Source organism: Python bivittatus, unplaced genomic scaffold, assembly GCF_059951505.1.
Source record: "Python bivittatus isolate LINGU-HERP-01145 unplaced genomic scaffold, Pbiv_v1 ctg000780_np1212, whole genome shotgun sequence".
Classification (NCBI taxonomy): Eukaryota; Metazoa; Chordata; class Lepidosauria; order Squamata; family Pythonidae; genus Python; species Python bivittatus.
This window is the reverse complement of record NW_028277108.1, coordinates 1926506-1943274: the sequence shown is the minus strand read 5'-3', so window position 1 is coordinate 1943274 and position 16769 is coordinate 1926506. Positions and strand designations below refer to the sequence as shown.

The 16769-nt window shown below is 37.0% G+C and overlaps 1 protein-coding gene across 1 annotated transcript in view; it reads right to left on the bottom strand.

Moving 5' to 3' along the window:
* KIF11 (kinesin family member 11) overlaps positions 1 to 16769 on the bottom strand; it is a 34403-nt gene that overhangs the window by 11127 nt on the left and 6507 nt on the right. Inside the window, exons 4-13 of the mRNA XM_007429962.3 lie at positions 10877 to 10974; positions 10723 to 10801; positions 10347 to 10532; positions 10137 to 10261; positions 5815 to 5902; positions 4980 to 5222; positions 4264 to 4359; positions 3992 to 4080; positions 2384 to 2471; positions 878 to 1066 (exon numbers count right to left, since the gene is read on the bottom strand). Of these exons, the coding sequence (XP_007430024.2) occupies positions 878 to 1066; positions 2384 to 2471; positions 3992 to 4080; positions 4264 to 4359; positions 4980 to 5222; positions 5815 to 5902; positions 10137 to 10261; positions 10347 to 10532; positions 10723 to 10801; positions 10877 to 10974 (1281 nt within the window). The remainder of the gene's footprint in view (positions 1 to 877; positions 1067 to 2383; positions 2472 to 3991; positions 4081 to 4263; positions 4360 to 4979; positions 5223 to 5814; positions 5903 to 10136; positions 10262 to 10346; positions 10533 to 10722; positions 10802 to 10876; positions 10975 to 16769) is intronic.

The window sequence follows — 16769 nt, the reverse complement described above, 5'->3', positions numbered from 1 at the left end:
CAATAGTGAATATTAAGATCTCTGTTAGAGTTAGACTTCTAGATACTGCTTTGGTTTCCAGCAACATTGCACTTCAGGATAAAGGATCCTATGATATTAATGGTATAGTTCAAAAATCAATTGTTGCCACAAAAACTGGGAAAAGAGTGCATGACAGACCACAACGCGGACTAAAGGTTTAATCGTTTACGTAGAAATGAGTTCCTTCACCAAACAGGTATTAATAAAAAAAGGCTATAATTTTTAACATCTTTTTCATGCAGAATCCGCTGAGGAACATTCTTTCCCAATTCTGCCTTATCTGACTTAATTTTTTTTTTACACTATTAACTGAAAGAGCTTTCCACAAAATGGAAAATCATCCCCTCATAGGAAGCACTCTTCTCTATGTATGACAAAGACAGTTCTTTCTTACTTCATCATGAATGATACTGAATGACCAATATTCCTTCAGAACTGTAAGTGCTACTGAAGCGTTTCCATCTTTGACCATTTAAAATACAATTACAGTAGAGTCTCGCTTATCCAACATAAACGGGCCAGCAGAACGTCGGATAAGCGAAAATGTCGGATAACACACAGTAATGATTGAGTGCGGTAAAAAAAAAAACAAAAAACGATCCGCTGCGCCTGTTGCAATCGATTTTTGCGTTGTGGCGCCGCACCGTCAGGAGCAACAAGAAAGAGTACACTCACGCTCGCAAACAAGCGGCACACTTTTCTCGTCGCCGATTTATGCGTGTTGTGTTTTTTTTAGGGGTGTCGGATAAGACGGAATGTTGGATAAGCGAAGGTCGGTTAAACGAGACTCTACTGTATCTTAATGTATCAACCAATCCATTTTTTAAAAAAATATTACTGTGTCATATTGTATGACCTTGGTAGCCGTGCCATGAAGTTTTTCTTCTGTGCTCTCTAAAGCCGATGCCACATATTCTTCTTCAGCAAGAAGAACCTTGGTGGTTTCCAAGTCTTTTTGAGTAACTTCCAGTTCCACTTCCCTGGCCTGTAGGTCTGCTTGGCACTTTTCTATTTCATCTTTTTGAACGGTAAACAACTCGGTAACCTGCATCAAGACAAAATATACTCGTAAAGATCAATTAGTATAAGGACGGGCCACCTGCAGCCTGAATATGGCCTTCAGGGGCTTCTGTGTGATCCTCAGATCTTTCTTGCTGGTGATTTTGCAGCAGCACATTGACAAAAGCTCCACATGATCTGCATTCTGAGAAATGTTCAAGAGAGGTGTATATGTGTAAGATATTTGTGAATAGTATTTTTTCTGACTGGTGACACCATGTTTTTTTTAGGCATTACAACTGTTGAAACAACGTTCCAGCTTGATCCCCCCACCCTTCATATTTTATAGTAAGCAGTTTCCCACCAAATGTCTGTAATGGTATTGTTTCTACCTGATAATGACTTTCAAACATACACTTCACTTGTCAGGAAAATAGATTAATAATGCCTAGTTATTACCCTTGCTTCAGAAGACGTTCTGCATTCTGAACACTCTGCTGTTCTCAGACACAGAGAGCAAGTGTCCCAGAAAAAGACAGCTGATTTGCATGAGTACAGTCCTTAATAGGTAAAGTAATTAAAATGTAATAAAATAAAAAGAGGAATTAAAGAGCCAGTATTTATAATGATAAATTAAAGGCAAAATTCTGTTCTATGGCACTCAATTATCATCAAAGTAATTAAATAATTATAATAAAGGCATCTTAAAGACTGATTTTATTATAACATAACCTTTTGCAGATCAGGTCCACTTCACTGGGTGTATTAATTACATTTCTGAGAGAGGTTTTACAAGTTATGGGGATGGAGAAAGCAATGAAGAAAAAGGATGATGAGAATAGACAGGACAGAGAGTCAGGAGACAAATAAAATAGCTTAGATAGGGGTCATAAAAACAGATATAGCCTTATTATCACTAGCTGGTCAAAATATGTTTTGTAGCCTTCAACACAGAAAATCGCACACCACTGAATTCAATATTAGCAAGGGTCTATCTTGAAGTCATATTGTTATATGATGGGATAAGTCATAGAAATAGCTGATAAAAAAAAATGCCATTGTCTGCTTCAAGTTAGATATTGACCTCAAATAAGTTTGTTATTTGCATCTTAGAAGAAAGCTTCATGGAAAAGTTAACAGTGTTTTAAGATGGCAAATCAAGTGAACCCATTTTTCTCCTTCCTATCAGAGCTATATGAGTAAGCTTTTCAGTTTGTTACATGCAAACCAATATTGTCTAAAAAGAAACATATCATTCTTTAAAGATTCACATTATTTTTTGAAAAGATGAGCACACTAGAGCTTCCTTACCCATCTGAGAATCAGCCCAAAAGACTAAGAAAAATGTATTGGGTTCACTTACTCTTTTCAATTCTTCCTCCATTGCTGTGATCTTCTCAGTATACTCTGCAATTTGCTCTTCCTGAATTGTCAATTTCCCATGAAGAGCACTAAAAGAAGTCAATTAAAGTTAACAGTTATGTAGTCTTATTACGTCCAGGCCAAGCAATGAGATAACTTTAAGAGCAAACAGGAGATACATAGTTGTTCAAGTCTGATCACGAGATCTGGCTCTTGTTTTCCAAGTATCATGCTGAAAGTTCCTCATATTGCTAGCTAGTGGTAGCCATTTCTGTCTGAACTATGTATTTATCTTATTGCTATATATTTAAAATTAGGTACTGCTTATTAAAAAACCTCAAAGTAGTTTATAATAAACAGCATTGACCATTTACACTAAAGTCAATGAAATTATGCAAGTGTAAATGATCCTATAACTCAGGGTTCCTCAACCCTGACGACTTGAAGAAGTGTGGACTTCAACTCCCAGAATTCCCCAGCCAGCATGTCCACACATCTTCACGTCGCCAAGGTTGAGGAACCCTGCTATAACTTACCCCCTAATAATTGTGTTAGGAGTTGTGTTGTTTTTAGTTATACCAAGACATACAGGGAGATTTTCTAGCCAGCATAACTGAAAATACCTGGGGCCCTGCAACAAAATGTTGCAGTATATTAGTTACATCTTTGTTGAAGATGCTTGGAACCAAGAGACTTGTTAAACAGTCAAATCATTCCCGCATTCCTGTCCTCTGTTCCAGTTACATTCAACATTCTACAGTTGTTCATGTTTAGCCATCCCTGGGTTGCCACACTCCCTCAACCCACTATTTTTTCTTTCTGCGTACTTAAGGTTTTATCCAACCATGTTGCTTTTGCTCTTCTGACTCTTGGTGACCCTGCTTGAAATTTTATTTTGTTGCTGATCACCTGAGTTCATGAAAGAGGGAATAAGTGAGACCTGCCACTACATATTCTGGTTTTATCTGGACTTTCAAAAGGTTTAAAATCCAGCTAGCTTGCCATAGAGTTATGCTCCAGGGAATTCCATTACATTTCACCCCCCTAGATTCCTTTCTTTTCCAATTAATATTCAGTGTTCTATGGCTACCAAGTATCGTAGCTCACAATGAACTATGGCTGAGGATTTCCCTCCCCTTAAAAAACAACAACTATATTTTGACATACCTCAGGGTTTTCCTCCAAAACGTTAGAGCCTCATTTCTCAATAGGCAATTCACCACCTGAGCTTATACTACGGAAGGAATTATTTCTAGAAATCTGCTCATAATGGGAATGTTGTGCTGCTCTTCCGAAAGTAGCCAGCTGCGTACGGTTACCCTCTATCCAATCCTTTTTGGCCCTGCTCTGATTAGCATCGTACAAGCTTTTTCAATAAGAAATGCTAGCTAGGATTGCTGTGGAACAATAGCGACATGAGATTCCTCCCAAATGAGACATCTGAGCTTCATCCAGCCCCCAAACCACGCTCTATCCACATTCTGCCGGGAAACACAACAGTGCATGATCTTGCTTGAATGGGGAGAGCTCATGCTTAATTTTTATGAAGCTGATCATGATGTCATGCTCACCCTAAGCTGCCAGTATTTGTGGGGAGCCAAGTACTCACTCATAATTTTCCAGAGAAATATAGACGCCATTTTTCTCTCGTGCAGCAGCAAGATCTCGTTTTAAGCGTTCAATCTCTTCAGTATACTCCTGTGAAAAACATCAGCACAATGCTGGAACGTATCTTCTGAAGCATCTGGAATCCATAAACCTCACAAACTTATATTTTTGGCCTGGCCATTTTAAAAAGTCCAATCAACTATAATGTATTCACATTGAAATGCAGCAGGTAAGATTTAGAAGGCATGTATACTTAATGAAGGCATACTGAACCTTAATGAGTGCCCGTTTTGTGAGTTTCTGGTTCACTTCAGGCTTATTCATGATATTCTTTGCCCTGTGGGCATATTCTAGAGTACTCAGCGTTTCCTGTGGCACAAAAGACAAAATAAATAAAACATAAAAATAAAAAATTGCTGAGGAACTCATCTTTTTGTAGCCACTTCTGCACAAAAGGAAAAGAATTGTGAAAAATACAAAGATATTCACTCCAGAAATATCTTGCTGGGTTTCTCTATGGAGAAATAGTATTTATTGTTGTGATTTATAGAGCATTCCACCAATTCTTATGCTGTCTTGGGAAAACTCTGTTCTGAAAGATGGCATATAAACCAGAATAGATAAGGATCCCACTAATAGAACTTTTATTAAGTCTATTATTATCATTATCATTATTATCATTATTATTTGCTGTCAAGTCAATGTCAACTCTTGCAAGCCACATAACAGATTTTCTCCAAGATGATCTGTCCCCAACTGTCTCTTCAGGTCTTCCAGTGGTGCACCCATCCATAATTGAATCCATCCACCTTCCTGCTGGCTGTTCTCTTCTTCCCTCTCCTTCCACCTGTTCAAGTATTATAGACTTCTCTAGAGATCTAGGTCTTCTCATAATGCCTATTAAATCTTATAAGCTTCAAAATTTAAATTTAATTTGGAAGCCCAATTTATGTGACTCATAACAAACTTCCTGAAAGAAAGCACCTTACCTCAAGATTGATTGAAGCAGGAGAAACAGTTGCAATTATACATGTTTTTGTGCGTCCTCCAAGAGAGTCCTGTAGGATTCTAGTAAGTTTTGATTCCCTATATGGAATATGTGGAGTTCTCTCAACAAGTGCAGTAATAACTCTGCCCAGCGTCAACAGAGACTGATTGATATTTCCAGCTTCACGAGCTCTTTTGTCAACTGCTCCAGAACGACCTATATTCTCACTCCCTGCCAGATCAACCTATAAATAAGAACTTGTCTAAGTCAAAATTACTATACAGTAGTCACAGGGAGAGGTCAAGAAGTTATGTTCAACTTTGGTAGCCAACAACCATTGCTAACCACTAACCAGCTGAAAATCAACACAACTACATTTGAGGATATTCTATATTTGGAATTACAATTCCCAATAACCACAGCTAGTGTGGCCAATAGTTTAGGATGCTGAGATATGTAATTAATCAACAACTGGAGGATTAAAACCCAGCAAGTCTCAAATGATAGCATAGGTTGAGGGGAGAAGGTACCAGACTAAGATGACCTGCATTAGTAGGTAGAAATCTGAGATGATACAGAATATCGGATTAAAGTATCAAATCTCTAAAAAAGGAATTCAGACTGAAAGATCTGTCCTCTATCATCCTAAAGGCCAGGGCACTGAATAATAGACTTAAATCACAAGAAATCCACTTCATAGTTTTCTGACAGCCTGTTTGCTGCTGCAGTGTAACTTCCCTTCAGAAAGTGGCTGAAATGACACTGTCTGGTATTCTGCCATTTCTGAACTACTAAGCAAAATTTGATCTGGTGCAATCCCATGTGCTGACACTCACCAAGTTTAGCTTTCCAATTTTCACAAGCTCTTCTCCATATGTTGTTTCTTTCATGTGTAATGTGATGGAAAACACTGAATGGGATCGACTACAAATTGAGATAACAGATAAATATTCTGGTGAGTATTAATAATCTATTGCAACTTGATTTGAAACTGTTTTTCCACCCTGTTTGGATAGCAATTACAAGCAACAGTTGATTTGCTTTGGATGCTAAACTAACTTCAGATCTATGACTTTTTGGTCCAGACAAATCCCAAACAGCTTTGAGAACAGAATTAGGTATTGTGGACTTGTTCTCCGTCCTCTAAAGTAGAGGGTATATGACCATGAATTGACTGAGGTAAAATTTTAAGCACATTCATAAAATACTACTAAACCAAAAACATTTCATTGAAAGCAATCAAAATGGGCTCACTCACTTCTTTAAGAAAAAGGCTCAGCTGATGAGCCCAGGGTTTCCTCCCAACATGAAGCTAAAGAGAATGTAAAATGAACCCTTTGACATCTTTTGGAGGCAACAGATTTGCCTTTGAGATCTCTGAACATAATTAGATCAAAGCTTGTTTTCCATCCCTTTCTAATTCTAAGCTATGAGCTAGAAATAGGTATAGGAGATTTTGTGTTGCATTTTAGACAAGTAGCAAAAAATCAAGACCAGGATCCCATACTTTGATAGAGGAGAGGTCAGGAAACATGTTTGGTTGGCCAGTAAGGAGAGCTAAAAACCTGTTGAACTCAACAAACCCAATTTTGCTTTTTGTTTCCATGCAAGACTGTTATTAGGACTAAAGAGAAGTGTTCCAAGCACTGCAAATTGTCATGTTCTACATAATGCCCATCCATGTTCCAGAATTTTACAAGCTTTCTTATTTTTTGTATGACAGCAGGAAGTATCCTCTGTTCATATTTCTGGTACTCCCAACTAACTGGCTACTTCAAATTCATTATTTAATACAAGCAAGTTGGAATAGGAGGACACCGTTCCTTGAGGTAGCAACATTTCCATAGGTCCTCTGTCCCAGAAAGGGATATAAAGTTTCAGGAAGAACTGGATCCAGAAACAGCTGATGTTTTTCATTGCCATTACCTAAAATAAGGAGGGCATGGATGTCCCCCACCATCACACACTCATTAAATTTTTGCAGGTGGCTGTGTTCTTATCATAGTAATTTGCTGAGAAAAATAATTCAGAAGAAGTTGCTACTTCATTTCCCTTTGAGTGACTTTGGCAGAGCCCCTGCTCTATTCCTCTTCTAGCCATTCCAAAATTTAACTATTCCATAACACAGCTCCTTACATATATTGCAAAAGACTCCATTCCATGCTGCACACAAGGATTTCAGTTTATTTGCTGACACAATCAACGCTGACTTTATTTGTTGATTTAATACTGGGGAAAAGCCACATAAACTCTGAAGGATAATCATTTGAGAAATACTATATTGGAACCTCGCAAATGAATACCTTCATATCATACTGAAGCTGATGGGAGAACTGCATGAATATTACACGCAATGACATTCAGAGGTCTGGATAGGAGTTTTCCCAAGTCTGAGATCCACCTAAAATCTTAGAGTATTGTTATAATATATAGTGGGACAGAAAAGTATTTAGTCAGCCACCAATTGTGCAAGTTCTCCCACTTAAAAAGATGAGAGAGGCCTGTAATTTTCATCATAGGTATACCTCAACTATGAGAGACAAAATGGGGAAAAAAATCCAGAAAATCACATTGTCTGATTTTTAAAGAATTTATTTGCAAATCATGGTGGAAAATAAGTATTTGGTCACCTACAAACAAGCAAGATGTCTGGCTCTCACAGACCTGTAACTACTTCTTTAAGAGGCTCCTCTGTCCTCCACTCGTTACCTGTAGTAATGGCACCTGTTTGACCTTGTTATCAGTATAAAAGACACCTGTCCACAACCTCAAACAGTCACACTCCAAATTCCATGATGGCCAAGACCAAAGAGCTGTTGAAGGATACCAGAAACAAAATTGTAGACCTGCACCAGGCTGGGAAGACTGAATCTGCAATAGGCAAGCAGCTTGGTGTGAAGAAATCAACTGTGGAAGCAATAATTAGAAAATGGAAGACATACAAGACCACTGATAATCTCCTTTGATCTGGGGCTCCACGCAAGATCTCACCCCGTGGGGTCAAAATGATCACAAGAATGGTGAGCAAAAATCCCAGAACCACATGGGGGGACCTAGTGAATGACCTGCAGAGAGCTGGGACCAAAGTAACAAAGGCTACCATCAGTAACACACTACGCCGCCAGGAACTCAAATCCTGCAGTGCCAGACGTGTCCCCCTGCTTAAGCCAGTACATGTTCGGGCCCGTCTGAAGTTTGCTAGAGAGCATTTGGATGATCCAGAAGAGGATCGGGAGAATGTCATATGGTCAAATGAAAACAAAGTAGAACGTTTTGGTCTAAACTCAACTCGTCGTGTTTGGAGGAGAGAGAATGCTGAGGTGCATCCAAAGAACACCATACCTACTGTGAAGCATGGGGGTGGAAACATCATGCTTTGGGGCTGTTTTTCTGCAAAGGGACCAGGATGACTGATCCGTGTAAAGGAAAGAATGAATGGGGCCATGTATTGTGAGATTTTGAGTGAACACTTCCTTCCATCAGCAAGGGCATTGAAGATGAAACGTGGCTGGGTCTTTCAGCATGACAGTGATCCCAAACACACCGCCCGGGCAATGAAGGAGTGGCTTCGTAAGAAGCATTTCAAGGTCCTGGAGTGGCCTAGCCAGTCTCCAGATCTCAACCCCATGGAAAACCTTTGGAGGGAGTTGAAAGTCCGTGTTGCCCAGCGACAGCCCCAAAACATCACTGCTCTAGAGGAGATCTGCATGGAGGAATGGGCCAAAATACCAGCAACAGTGTGTGAAAACCTTGTGAAGACTTACAGAAAATGTTTGACCTCTGTCATTGCCAACAAAGGTTGTATAACAAAGTATTGAGATGAACTTTTGATATTGACCAAATACTTATTTTCCACCATGATTTGCAAATAAATTCTTTAAAAATCAGACAATGTGATTTTCTGGATTTTCCCCCCCATTTTGTCTCTCATAGTTGAGGTATACCTATGATGAAAATTACAGGCCTCTCTCATCTTTTTAAGTGGGAGAACTTGCACAATTGGTGGCTGACTAAATACTTTTTGCCCCACTGTACATACAAATCTAGTCCCTTTATTCACACTTGAGAGAAAGCTCTCCTTTGGACCATTCTTCCAACAGAGATATTAGAAATTATATATGTATGTACGGGCTGGGAGAGAGGCTGGGATTAGTTAATAAATTTAAAATGAATTTTCCACACTCAAAAAATGCAGTAGGAAGATTTTTTTGCAAGAAAACTTGCAGCATTAAATAATATTTCCTGTGTATACTATAGATGTATTTCTATACCTAGAACAGACTGCCATCTTTAGGAGAAAAATGGAGAAGGATTTTGCTGTTAGTAAATTATTGCTTGCCTTCTAACCATCTTTGAATCAGATGTAAGTATCCTGATTCTGCATTCCAACTGACTAAGCTCCTCCTTTTTAGCAATTTTCAGATCTCCGCTCAGAAGACTGCCATAGATACACAATTTAAAACTTGGAAACAGACAGCTCACTGCCCTGTTCTCCTAAGGGATCAAAATGCCAAAAGGAAATGGAGCAGAAACATCCACTAAGATGTGGTAAGGAAAAATCTGCAAGGATTGTTCTGTTTATTTCATTTGGCAATTTTATTTGTTAAATTAAAGTATGAACAGTGCATTTTATGGCGATAAAGTAGTCAGGCTAAAGCCAATAGAAAATATTGCAGATATGTTCATCCTTTCAAAATTGGATGTTTTTTATTCCCCCAATATATTCACATGATTTCAAAATATCTGAAAAGTTTACATTTCTAAATCAGACTTGACCAAGAAGAAATTAAGATCAGAAAAAGCTGTCCCCTAGGCTCATCACCCCCACTGAATTGACCCTGCTCAGCAAGGTAGAAACACACTAGCAGGAAGGGATTGTTGCCAGTAGGAGATCTAGAGCCTCGTAGGAGACGTTCACTGTTACTGTCTGGTATTTTTCACATTTTCAAAACCACAGGTTAAATACTTACCTACAGCTGAAATAATTCCCAAAGTTCTATATTATTACTTATTACTGAATTTATATCCTGCTATATTTGAATGACTCTAAGCGAATTATTGCTTAAGGACTGAAAAAGAACTGCAGATTTTCTATTTTAGTTCTGCTTCTTTAAAGCCTACAGCTGAGGCCTTCTAAAACAAATATTTATTTATTTACCTGGAATACTGGTTCATGTAAGTAGCGGCTGTGGTTCTTTTTGCTGCTCCTCTTTCTAGGATTTGATAGACTTCATCCTTGTTATGTACAGTTATTTCTTCTAAGCCCTTGATTATTACACCTCTCTGTCAAAACAAAACGTTGAGGTTACATATTCTAATTCAAAAGTTCATAACCTTGAAGGATGAGATACGTCTGCCCTTTTTTTACCTTGTTACGTGGGTCATCGAACATTTGCAACCTTTCCCCAACATCTGGAGATGGATTCAAAAGATCAAACAACTCCTCATTGTAGATTTCCAACAAAGAAACTTTCACAGAAAATTCTGTACCATTCTCTGCAAGTTTTTCAAAAATTTGATGCAATGTACGTGGAATTACACCTGCAAGTGGATCCTACAGAAAAATAATATCACAGTATTAACTGACTTGCTTTAGAATCTAGGAATTCAGCTTTACAATGCTAACAAGTAAGTATGAGCAGATACCTGTTATTTTACTTTAAAGAAATCATGGACTGGAGATTGCTGTTATGCTGTAAAAATGGGTCAGCATTGTACTTGGAAATGCACTAAAATGTTTTTACCTCTTCCCACGTGTATTCTTCATTAGGTGATCGTTCCCCTTCCATGGTGAAGGTCTTTCCTGTACCGGTTTGACCATAACTGTATAAAGGAATTTGGAATATTAGCTTCAATAACATATTTTGGAGTACAAAAGAAAATAAACACAATACTCACGCAAAGACGGTACAGTTATAGCCCATGAGTACTTCATCCAAAATTGGACATACAACACTCCGGTACACATCGATTTGTTTGGCCTGGGCTCCAAATACCTGTTTTATTAAATAAAAGAAACCATTCTTACACTGAGAGTAGACATAAAAGAGGACTTTTCTGTTAAATGCTCTGAAATCACACATAACTTCTACCTGAATCAGAATAATCTTCTAAACCAGGTTAAAACTGTATTTTGTAATTATTTGCAAAACTAATTTAGTTCATATTATTCCATACTTACAGTCCAAAAATAGAAACTGCCTTAGGTCAGAGAGAAGTTGAGACATAATAGTAAATTATTTTAACATGGGCTGTGTTTGCCCACCCCACTAAGTTGTAATGTTGTTTGTCTGGTTTCAACTTAGCATAACGCACAAACTTATCCATGATATTTTAAAAATCATAGTTTATGACAGGGGTGGGCAACCTTTTTTGGGCCTATACACCAACCCCTAGTTTATGGCTTCTTCTTGTATGATCCACACCACTATGATTTGTTCAACAAACCATTTTTTAAAAACTGTGATGCATGAATCCAGCCTTGTGTTTCAGCCTTGGTCATGTGTAATCCCTCCCCCTGCTAAATGAGACTGAAAACTCTTGCTTCTATTTTTAAATAAGTGATTTAAGTTTAACCCCCCAAAACGGGTATTTGACTCTTTAGCCAAAAAGACTACTAGAGCAGCTTATAATTTATAAAAATCAAGAGAATACTTGCCAGCATCATCTGATTTAACACAGAGGCATGCATAAGGAAGCAAATCCAAGCAATCAACTGGATGAAATCAGTTCAGGATGAAGAGGCAACAAGGAGCTAGTCCTTCAGCAGAACTGATAAAGTAAACCTTCTGTCCAGTTTCAGACATAAACCTGTATTGATTAAAATCAGCATCGACTGCTTCTGAAGTACTTACAGCAGCCATGCTAAGGAAGCAGCAACTAACTCCTATATTATTTATTTCTTAGATATACTTACTCTACTTAGTGATGGCAATTTGTACCCCTTCAGTAAATAAGCATCTGTCTTGTGTTTTGTTTCTGAATAAATATGCATCTTTTATTATGTTATGCTGTAGAATGTTGGAACAGGGAAACTGTTTAAGTTCAGAATTATTAAGGAAATGGATTAGTCTTTCAATAATTTCCTGATTAACTAGATGGGCCACTGATGTCAGAAACTGAGTTAATTTCACAATTAACAAAAGTTGGCCTCCAAACAATCCTCCCTTTACTAGTCTCTGATTCCAGTAATATCGTCTTTCAATACATCTTTCTGATACTATATAATCAGGCAGCCAAAATGCTCTTTTGCTGATCATCATCTCTGCAAATAACTCTGCATATACATTGAAACCCAAAATTCTTCTTAAAGGAAAAGATTGCTTTATTGAGTTTTATGTGAAATTATATGAATATGTATGATTTGGGTTTTTTTTCTTACTTTTTCTCTAATAAATATCTTTCTTTATAATACACATTTGACACTTATTTTAAAAGAGAATTCCACTGTAATATCTTCAGTACATGCAAGATGCAGTTGTTGAATTACTCTTCAACTTGTAGGCTATCTAATAAGCTATAAAGGGTCAGATCTGGTTAGTACTTGGATGGAAGACCTCTTGGGAGTACCAGTGCTATCAACTAGACAGGAAGTTGGAAAAAAAATCCACAGGAGGAATGGCACGCTATTTCTATATCCTTTACACAAAGCTATATGGACATGTCCATGAAGTCACCAGAAACTGAGCTTATTGTGAAGGAGACTTTTCCTTTATTTGTTGACACGTTTTCTGGCTTTGGACAAGGAAATTCAGAATGTGTTTCATTTATCAATTCATTGCATAGAACTCAGGGCTGTGGAGTCAGTAAAAATGTACCGACTCCTAATAAATTTAAATGGTATATAATATAAATAATATGTTAAAATTTCCATGTCATAAATAATAAATTGATTATCCCACTTTTTTCAGGATATATTTTAATTTCAAGTTCTCTGCAAATTTCAGAATATAACATATTCTATGATATTTTTATTTTGTAATAGCAGCACCCTATGAAGAAAATCACAACGGCAAAAAGAGTGTCAACAGAGCTGGCTGTTACTGAACATTTTACAATAACAACGAAGGAGAAACATTATGTATGTTAGTGTATCATAAAAGATGATGATTCTGAAAAAACACGTAATGCAAAAATTAGTAGTTTTAGTGGTTCTGACAAAAATGCACCCACAACAGCATCAAATTTGAAAAGACACTAGCAACGTTTGCACCCCAAAGTGTTAGAAGCTGTGAATGAGAAAGGTAATAACAACATTCCATCTACTTCAGGACTAAAGAAAGACCAGAAATCTACTGGAGGCCAAACACAACTATTAAGATTCTTTACATCTGACAAAGTTACTGTAACAACGATGCCAGAAAAGTTCAAAAACCACATCATTGAAATGGCAGTGAAGAATAGTGTACCTCTATCCTTTTTTTCACAATCATTCTTTTTAGGCTTAAGTGGAGAAATGGCTAGAATACATGGAGTTTCTCTAGAAAGAGAAAGCAGAAGGAGACTTATAATTGAAGAGGCCAAATGTAAGAAAGAAGAACTTCGAAAAAGTTTGAAGGGATGTTTTGTCTTCATTAAAACGGATGCATGCACATGTCACAGAGTCAATTATTTTGCTATTAATGTTAGATGTGTTGATGAAAGCAATAAAATGATAACTCAGACATTAGGAGTAAAAGACACCCAGGCACATCACACCAGCGAATATCTTCAGAAGTTAGTGGAAGATGTTTTGGAAGATTCTGAAATTAAAAAGCAACAGATTCTATGTATTGTAACAGATGTTTCAAATATGTTAAGCACAACTGAGAAAATGAATAAAGTTGATGAAGAAAGCACACAAATATTGGAAGATGAAGATCGCATTCCTGCAAGTAATCCACAAATGGTGCAAATAAAAGAGAGCAGTGAAACTCAGACTTTAGATGATATTGCTGAAGAAGCATCTAAGCTTATTACAATTCTACATATGTGTTGTGCTGTACATACACTGCAACTAGCAGTAAGAGATGGACTGAAAGATCGTCATGCAGCTACTCTCACTGGCAAGTTGAGGCAAGTAGCTGTTGCAGCCAGGACCCCTAAAACAGACACTATTCTGCCCAGACGTGTTGGAAAAGGAGCCATTTTGGATCAAGCAACATGCTGGGGAAGCACATACTTGATGATAAAGCATTTGCTTGAACTAAAAGACTTTCTTGAAGATCTGGACAACATAAATGTTTCACTAACTAAAAGCCAGTGGGCGCAAATGACAGAATTAGAAAGTCTACTATCTCACCCTTTTACTGTCACCAAGGAGTTGCAATCTGAGGATTTAACACCTGGTAAATTCTTGTTGGAATGGAAAAACTTGATGCATTGCCTGAACAAAAGAGGAGGATTAATTGCTGATGGCACTGTATCTTCAATGAAGAAAAGGGAGAGTCTCTTGCTGGATAATCAAATCCTGTTAGCTACTATTTACACTGATGCAATGAACCAACTTTTGTTGAGCAATGACCAGGTTGCTACAGGAAAACAGGCACTCTATGAAGTAGCAGTTCGCACGAAAGGGTTACAAGTACTACTGGAAACACCTGAACCACTGGATGAAGCTAGAAGCATTGGTAACTCAGAATTATCCTCTTCAAATGAAGAATTAGAATTTGAAGCCTACTTGGACATAATGGAACATTCAAAGTGATGCCGCTTAAGCATGGAAAAACAACCAGTAAATATCCAAATAAAGAAATTTCAGCAAGAATTTTTTTAAGGATTAAAGGAAGTGGAAAAGTATGACTGCTCAAAACTGACTATAGAAGAAGCTATCCTTGTTTATCCAGAGATTATTAGTGACATAGACAGAATTGTAACAGCAATTCCACCCACCCAAGTCAGTGTTGAAAGACTGTTTTTGGCACTGAAAAGTCAAATCAGATTTAAGGGCTTCTATGAGGGAGGATTTGGCAGAAGCAATTCTGTTTCTAAGAACAATATGTTAGTCTTCAACTTCAACAATATTCTACAATATAATTTTTATTTCATTAAATGTAATGTTTCATGTTATATTCGCTTGAATTTTATATTCAAACATTACTTTAATCTTGAAAAAGAAAGTTTATAGTAAATAATATCAAAGAATATACTTTAGATTTTTGAACTAGTAGAGAAAGTTGTTCCTGATTTTCTTTTATAGTTTCTTTCTTTTATATCCTATTACTTTATAGTCTTTTGATAAAAATATAAGCTCGTTTTTATTTTTTAGCTTTTATCCTTTGCTTAAACTATAAGGTTACTGAATGTTTGTAATCTCTTTAATAAATAGAATGAAAAAACCAGAATGTCTTAGTTATAGCCTTTAAACCCAAGCTTTAACAGGTTAGGGTTCTAAAAAGTTGCTTGATTCACATTGGCAGTGATGTATAGCCTTGTATGTTGCGTGCTTGCAGTCGATATAGGAAATATATCATTAGTATATTAGTAATAATATATTAGTATATTTCCTAATTTATTTCCTATATCGATATATAATTAAAGGAGTCAGAGTTGGAGTCGAAGGTTTTATGTGCCGACTCCACACTCCTGATAGAACTGAGATGAAGGGCGATCTCAGCAAAAGTGCTTCCTTTCACAAACTGTACAAATTAGGACACATCAGGGAGGAGTCTGGCTTTTTTTTTTAAATCCTTAGAAAAGAAAGGGAAATTCTAATCAGGAAGCTCCAGTTACTCAAACCAGTAATAGGAATTTGTGAGCTTGAGACTTACTATATATATACATACACACACACACACATACTATATATATATATACACACACACACATACAAACTATACACACACACACATACATACTATATATATATACACACACATATATACTATATATACACACATACATACTATATATATACACACACACACATACATACTATATATATATATACACACACACATACATACATACTATATATATATACACACACACACATACATACTATATATATATATACACACACACATACATACTATATATATACACACACACACATACTATATATATATATACACACACACACATATACACATACATACTATACACACACACACATATATATATATATACCCACACACACACACACACATTCTATCTCTCTCTCTCTCTCTCTCTCTCTCTCTATCTATCAAACACTGAACCCTAGCTTGATGTTATGTCCAATATCAAACTCACATGTATTCATGCTCCTGACAATTCCTCAGGGTTTCAGGAACATGTCATTGCCTGGTCCCTGTTAGTGAAGGTGTCAGGGTTTGAACCTGGAAACAAAGTCTTTACTCATCACCCCACGGCATATGTGGCTCATTTTTGCCTTAGCATTTTGTGCAAACTTAGCCACTCAAATTTAGTTGGTAAACTTGATGCTCCTAAACTACCAAAATGGGGGGGAAAGCCCCTAAACATTCATGTGTAGGGATGGGCATGGGAGCTGAATCTTATAGTGAACCTGAGTATGTGGAAGTTGAACCTGCATATGAAGACATGGGTGGTGGGCTGGCATATGAGAATGTGTGTGTCTATGATAGAAACTGTACTCAGTGTTCTTGTCAAGAATGATGTATTCCTTCCCAATGACATGCCTATGCAATTTTTAAAGATAATTATGTGCTTTATGGCTTCCTTGCAACCCCCTTGCTTGTTTTTGTAATCTTTAAGCTTTAAATATAACTATAGTATTTAGTGATTTCATTTTATCCTTGAAGATAAAAAGAATTGCATGATTTGTGATTTCCTTGATCCTATAGCAGAGGTG